This window comes from Oratosquilla oratoria, chromosome 32, assembly GCF_046742065.1.
Source record: "Oratosquilla oratoria isolate Oo_2021 chromosome 32, ASM4674206v1, whole genome shotgun sequence".
NCBI classification, from domain to species: Eukaryota; Metazoa; Arthropoda; class Malacostraca; order Stomatopoda; family Squillidae; genus Oratosquilla; species Oratosquilla oratoria.
Window position 1 is genome coordinate 23,155,286 of NC_134808.1, and position 7,500 is coordinate 23,162,785.

Below are 7,500 nucleotides of genomic sequence, written 5' to 3' on the forward strand. Positions count from 1 at the left end.
AGACTACAAATTCAGACGAGGCTTAATGACCACCTTATGAGTCGATAGCCTAAAAGAAAAACAAATAAATAAATAAATAAATAAATAAACGTAGTGGAATCAGTCTGATTCGGTTTGTCGATCTGTGAACACTTGTTAAGATGCAGGGAAACATGGAGCAACGTTACGCCATTAAATTTTGTGTTAAACTTAAGAAAACCAAACAAGAAATCTATGGAATGTTAAAGAAGGCCTATGGGGATGAACAGATGAGCCAAGCAAGTTTCTATCGGTGGTTTAACAGATTTTCTGAAGGAAATGAACAGGTTGAGGATAAACCCAGATCTGGAGCACCGAAAAGTGCACGCAAGGAGGAAAATATTGAGGAAGTGCAAAGGTTAGTGATGCAAGACCGTCGAATATCTATGAGGATGATATCTGAAGCTATTGGTATTAGTATTGGCACACGAGAGACAGTTCTGACCGAAGATCTCAAGCTCCATAAAGTCTGTGCCAAGTTCGTGCCAAAGATCCTCTGCGACGACCAGAGGCAGTTTCGTGTGGAATGTTGCATAGACATTCTTGAAATGATAGAGGCTGATTCAGGTTTCCTGAATAAGGTAGTGAGTTGCGACGAGAGTTAGGTGTTCACCTACGACCCTGAGAGCAAACGTCAGAGTTCTCAGTGGAAGCGCGCGACCTCTCTCAGACCCAAAAAGGCAAAGATGAGCAGGTCGCGAGAGAAGGCCATGGTCATTCCTTTCTCTGACTCCCAGGGGCTCATTCACATTGAATGGGCTCCTCAGGGTCAAACCGTCAGTAAGAAATATTACCTTACTGTTCTGAAAAGGTTTAGGGAGAAGATGAGGAAGAAGAGGCCTCAGCCACAAGTCAACGCTGGTGACCACCTGGATGGCCGGCAGGGGAATGAAAGTGGTACAACACCCACCCTACAGCCCTGACCTAGCCCCTTGCAACTTCTTCCTGTTCCCATGCATGAAAAACAGCCTAAGGGGAACCAGATTCCAGTCAACAGAGGAGCTGAGAGAGGCATCGGAAAGTTATCTGAAGGGACTACTGAAAAAGGACTTTGAGGAGGTCTTTCAGGATTGGGAGAGACGCATGCAGAAGTGTTTAGATGCGAGAGGCAATTATATTGAAGGAGACAAAGTTTTGTAAGCTTATAAAAATAAATAGTGTCCCTCCTGACATTTTCTCATTACTTATTGATCAAAGGTGTATATTTCGAAATCCAGTTTATCTATCTACTCATTCATTTTTCATTTTCTCTATGTTGTAAGAAAAAAAAAGTTTCGTTCGTTCGGTGTGATACCCATTTCTGAACGTGAAGTCCATGCACCTCTCATTCTTTTCACTAAAGTAGCTTTCAGTAATGGTTCCTTATTGATCATTTCATCTGCTGTATGACTTTTTCCAAAGAATACTTTGAGCGCTATGGTTCTATCCTTTAGGTACTTACTCTCTCAACGTAAGCGCTGGCGACATTGGCGAGGCAGCACATAACAAAGGCAGACTTCCTGTTGCTGAATTGAATTGAAGTTTGAACTACCTCGGCATTTTAAATGAGAGAGAAGTTCAAACTGTACTCCAATTCAGTAGCAGAAAGTCTGCCTTTGCTATACTGCGTCGCCTGAGTCGCCTGCGTTTCAGTTTGCGCTGAGGCTGTCAAACAAATCTTCCTCTTTTCTGTTTTTCTACAAAGGAGATTAATATTTCAACACGATGTCATACTTCATAAAGCACAACAACCATTGTAGTCATTCATTTGGCTACTTCGATGGCTACTAATAAAAAGTCACTCTTTATTCTGTCAAGATAAATAAAAAGAAAAAAGAAGACAAAAAATCACACTCTTAATGACTTTTCCCCTAGTGAGCACCTCCCTTTACAGCCCTGACGATACACGTTCGAGTGCAGAGGCGAAGCTTGTTCGCTGTGTACTTCTACATCGTGCCAGGAACCATCGTCAACCTTTGCGGTGGGTGGTGTTTGTGCTTCTCTCTAGTCTCCTCTTTTGAGTCTGCTTCTCCGCTAAACTCATTTACGCCTTCTGTCCTGCCGGCTGAAAGTAGCATGAGTAAACCTTCATCCATTTAGCCTAAACGTTATTCAGATCATGTTTCTGGGATTTTATGTGTGGAGACATAAGTGAGGAATATTCGAATTAAGTCTTCTATAGTCTCCCCTAATTGAGTCTGCTTCTCCGCTAACTCATTCACACCATCTACGCTGCCGGCTGAAAAATAGCATGACTACCCCTTCCTTCGTTTAGCCTAAACGTTATTCAGATCATGTTTCAGGGGGTTTATATGTGGAGACAAAAATGAGGAATGTTCGAATTAAATCTTCTCTGTTAAGGATGAACTGATTTTGATAAGGTATATGAGTTTGTACTTATTAGTAAGATCTAGAGAGTGCATTAGTAAGGTCGTAATTTTGTGTCCGTGTGGCTGTTGCTATACTATTCTTCCCTTGTTGTTTGATGGCAGTTTACATCACTGGGTTTTGTAGCCATTTTGATTTCTAAATGTCATCTAGAATCTTCTTTCTATATCCCGAACGCTTGCTTTCATCACTGCACAGACTAAATGATCAGATGCTTATCTCGCAGTAAATCTCCTAATAAGATGATCGCATGCTATCAGAAGTTTTAAAATCCGACTAAGCTGGTATCTTAGCGTCAAGTTTGGCTTTCCTTTCCTTAGTTCAGCTGGTCTTGCCATGGACTTGAAGGTCTTTTTTTGGTTTGTATTTCCATTGTGTTCAGTCATGGAAATTGTTGCACGATAACAATTTCCTCCTCGGCTTTCGAACGGACTCTAAAAGAGCTTCTCTGCTTTTCTAATGTGGTTCCAGTTCATCGACGGATTTGCATAATGCTTCTTTTGCTTTACATCTATAATCCTACGCACCTTTGTGGAATCATTGCTGGCTGTCTTCACGGTACTTGTCAACACTATTCCTTTCCTCAAATCTTAGTTCATAGGCTCGCAACCTAACCCACTGGACACAATTTCACTCTGTATCACAAAGGGTAACACGTGCCCCAAGGGAGTAGGTTGTCCGAGAAGTTTTTTAAAAGCCCATTTGGACGATACAACAGAGAGTATACTGTCACCCTTGAGATACTCGTAACATTAGTTAGATAAAGAAAAAAAGGAGGAAGCTAGAATCATGGGTAAAGTTCCGTTCATATGATGCATTCTAGCAAGTTTCTGTAAATACAACAACATGTCCGTGTTTTCGAGGGACAAAAGTAGGGAGCATTTGGTAAAACATCAATATTAGGTCTCTGTCGTTCACATCCAAAGCCTAGAGATATTAATTCACTTGATAGAGATCTAAGATTATTGTGTCTCCAGATCTTCCCAAATTTTGTGCAGCGCAAGTCACGAAGTGCGCCTCTAACTTTTGTCATCTGGATGTTTAGATCCGATGCTGCAAGAACAGCAATTACACCGTTACATATGAAGTGTGGTGAGAATACCTCCTTGGTATATGGTGCAAACGTCTCTTAAAGGAACCACCCTACCTTACCACATTCTCAATCATGTCTACCTTGTAGGAATTCTTTGATAAAGAATAGAAACTTAAGTTGCTCACCCATATCGTTTGATGGCCATCTTACAAGTTTTGGTCTTTCTAATAGTGTCCATCATCAAATAGTTTATCTAGAGTGATCTTTACGTTATTGCAAATAACGAGAAAATGCTGGTTAATTGATTGGTTTTCATGGGTTAGTGAGATAACCCATTATCAAAACCTTCTAACTCTCATGTTTTTTTTTTTACGAATAAATGCATGTTTTTGCTCTACATATAAAACTAAAGAAGGTATATTGTTGATTACAGTTTACCTCAAGGGTGACAAGATTGTTTAAGAACTTCTGTTGTACAGCATCACAAGTTTATATTGTCATAGTCCTCCCTATTCACCACTAGTCTAACAAATTAACTTTTATTTAGCTAACCATTTTCCTTTCCCCACTTCATTCCTGCACTACTCACTCCACAGTTTAAGATCCCTATGCTACAGTAAGCCTAAGCGCAAACTGAGACGCAGGCGACATAGGCGACACAGCAGAGCAAAGGCAGACTTCCTGTTGTTGAATTGAAGTAGAATTTGAACATTTCTCGTACTTGAAATGCTACTAGATGTCCTACCTCAGCGTTTCAAATGAGAGAGAAGTTCAAACTGTACTTCCGTTTAGCAACAGGAAGTCTGCCTTTGCTCTGTTCTGCGTCGCCTGTGTCTCCTGCGTCTCAGTTTGCGCTTAGGCTAAGTTAAAATCCCCTGTTCACCAGACATCACAAAGTGAAGCACACTCATACCATTCTAAATGACAACGTGATGAAATTAAAAAAAATCCCTCTTTTGAGTATGGTAAACCGTAGTGCTGCTTTTCTTGTTAAAAATCACCTCACGCAACAATCTAATGCCACTAAAGGACATGCTTTTAGAGACACCAGAATTTAGCCTCTCAGAAACTGTGTTCTCATACACTCCAAAATTAGATAACATATTTCTATGGCACACCAGAAATTAGCGTCCTAGAATCTGTGTTCTTTTTACACACTTCAAAAAGAAATACCACCAATATTTCTGTTCTGAACGACATAGACTAAAACTGAACTCTGCAAAGACATGTATGCTGATTGACTTGCACCAAAATTCATTGACAAAACATGCTGACACCAAAAGTTATGCTACAAGACATTTCATCTGAGGGATACACCAAAATTTGATACTGTAAAATACGTGTTTTGTGTGGCCCACTTCTGGAAACGCTTGTGTGATGTAAGACGAAGTGTCCCATTGCAGCAATTCATTACTTTCTGCGGCTGCAGAGGAGAACCACCTTTGCCATTTTCTTCTTCATCATGCCTGGGACCGTCGTCAGCGTCTGCGGTGGGTGATGAGATTTTGATTTCTTTGTGCTCGACCATGTCAATACACTCATGGTTATCTCTTTGCCGGAGAAGAAAGCCCTTGGTAGAGACAAGCTGAATTTGATCATTTTACATTTCAAAGTGTCTGGACATTCATGGTAGGGAAAGAAAATCCATTATAGTGGCAAATTAAATCTAAATTTTCATATTTTATATCATGTTTGTGCGTATTTCCTTTGTCGGAATAGAAAACAGGACTAAACGAACAGACTCAGGTCTGAAAACAGTTGAATCCTATTCAGATGAACCATAACGTATGTGTGTCGGGCTGAGTAAGGCATTGTACGTAATCTAATTCCCTGTTTTACCTTCGCTATACATCATCAGTAAAGTAGTTACAATAATTCACTAAAATTACCTGGCCCATAATTCTTGTTCAGCACCATTATACTTATATACATACATACATACATATATATATATATATATGTATATATATATATATGTGTGTGTGTGTGTGTGTGTGTGTGTGTGTGTGTGTCTGTGTCTGTGTGTCTGTCTGTGTGTGTGTGTGTGTGTGTGTGTGTGTGTGTGTGTGTGTGTATGTGTGTGTGCGTGTATTTATACATACCTATATATTCACTTGAAAATATAAAATGAAACTCAATAGATATCTAGATCGTTACATGAAAGTGACGTATGCCCTCGGCAGGATCTATGTAACCACTAATTGCCAAGGTACTAAGAAACCTTGATATGTCGGCATCTGCCGACCTTTCCTCATTGGTCAGTCCCGATCTTCCGGCAGAACACACACAAGTTTGTTGCGGTATCAAACCAATTTCAATTTGACTAAGTCCTCAGACTCGACTGTTTAAATCAATTAAGCTTGAATATTCAAAGTGGGTTTTCTCTTCCCTTCCATCTTAGCCACATCACTAAGGCTTCCTTCACTAGAGCATGTGTCCTTGCATGACATTTAAGTAACCTTAGCACTTTCTTTGTATTTTGCATGATCTTGAAATGTTCTATAACCTGCAGTGTTTGTTTTCAATTTTGTAAGACTTAGTATCTACTTTGACTATATGTTTCTGACTAACATGAAATGAGTTAAATCAGTTGTAGAAACATTTCTTGCTATCAAAGGATTAACATTTTGAAGAAAAGGAAATTTTCAGTTTTCACTTAATCCAAATAATGGCTTCACAAACGAAGATCATTTTCGATCGAACCTTCAGTCCAGAAGTCGCATCTTAAACGAATGGAATAACCTGGGGTTAGCTAGAAAGAGAGCCATTTGTGTCTTGCAGTGTTAAATAGATTAACATTACTCCCTCAGAAGTTTGCTTGCATTATTTTTTACTAAAAAAAAAAAAAAAAAAAAAAAAAAAAAAAAAAAAAAAAACAGCGGCTTCCCGCAACTGACAGGGCTTTGCCCTACTAGGGGTTTCTCACTACTCACTGCATGGGAGTGAGATGGTGTTTTTTTTAACGAGATAATTTTCTTTCTCTTCTCTCTCTCTCTCTCTCTCTCTCTCTCTCTCTCTCTCTCTCTCTCTCTCTCTCTCTCTCTCTTTCTCTCTCTTTTTTTTTTTTTTTTTTTTTTTGCACCTAAGGGTGCGTGTTCCCACTACGTGTTATCAACATGTGAGGAACACAAAGAAATGTCATATTAGACATACTGCAAATTACTGGCAGTAGAACTTGGAACTTGCTTACTCTTGTCTAGATTTTTCCCCTTTTCCTCTATTTTATCTATTTACTTGTTTCTTTAATTATTTACTTTTTGATTATCAAATGGCGCACTTGGACACGCCGTAGTCTTTCGGTGTATTAATGTGTGACGATTGCCTTCAATATTAAGATGGCCAACAAAATCTTCTAATGTATGCTAGACACTTCCTCAATTAATTCCTTCCATAGCAGATAGCACTTTTCCTTTTACTTTATTTGTTGTTATGTTACTTTATTCATCTCTGTATTATCATTTTGGTAACAAAGAAACTGAATGTGGAATCAAGGAAGATTTTGGATAATATCTGAAGATTCGAATTGGATGAAGAAGTTCCTTCGCGAAAACAAACCCTTTGAGTCTTATCCTTCCTTTAGGTCTGATGGTATTTATCCTGCCGGCGGAGGCTGGAGAGAAGGTGAGCCTGGCAACCAACGCCCTATTGGCCATGATGGTCTTCCTGATGGCCATGACACAGGACATCCCGCCCACCGAACACGTGCCTCTTATCGGTGAGTTCTTCTTCAAGGTGTTTGTTCCCGCACCTTCTATAGAACTGGTGTTTTCTTTTCTCTTATTTCTTATTATACTTCTTGCTCTCTCCCTCCCCCCTCTTCCTCTCTCTTTCTCTGTCTCCTTCTTTTTCTCTCACTCTATCTCTTTCCCTATCCTTCTCTTCCTCAATCTATTCCTCCTCACTCCCTCCTCTCTCTCTATTATCTTTTTTCTTTCTATTGCTGTCTATCCATGTATCTATAGCTCTCCCTATAGGGTATAGACTGGATAAGTTTTGTTTTGTTAGTTCTTTAGTGACTTTAGCAACACCCCTACGGACTAGAGTCACGCAGCATTTTTTATTTCTACTATCCCTCCTTTCTG

The 7,500-nt window shown here is 39.6% G+C and overlaps 1 protein-coding gene across 1 annotated transcript in view; it reads left to right on the plus strand.

Moving 5' to 3' along the window:
* The window catches only part of LOC143017557 (neuronal acetylcholine receptor subunit alpha-9-like), a 31,623-nt gene that overhangs the window by 23,191 nt on the left and 932 nt on the right, over window positions 1–7,500 (plus strand). Inside the window, exons 6-7 of the mRNA XM_076172345.1 lie at window positions 1,892–1,978; window positions 6,999–7,133. Coding sequence (XP_076028460.1) covers window positions 1,892–1,978; window positions 6,999–7,133 — 222 coding nt within the window. The remainder of the gene's footprint in view (window positions 1–1,891; window positions 1,979–6,998; window positions 7,134–7,500) is intronic.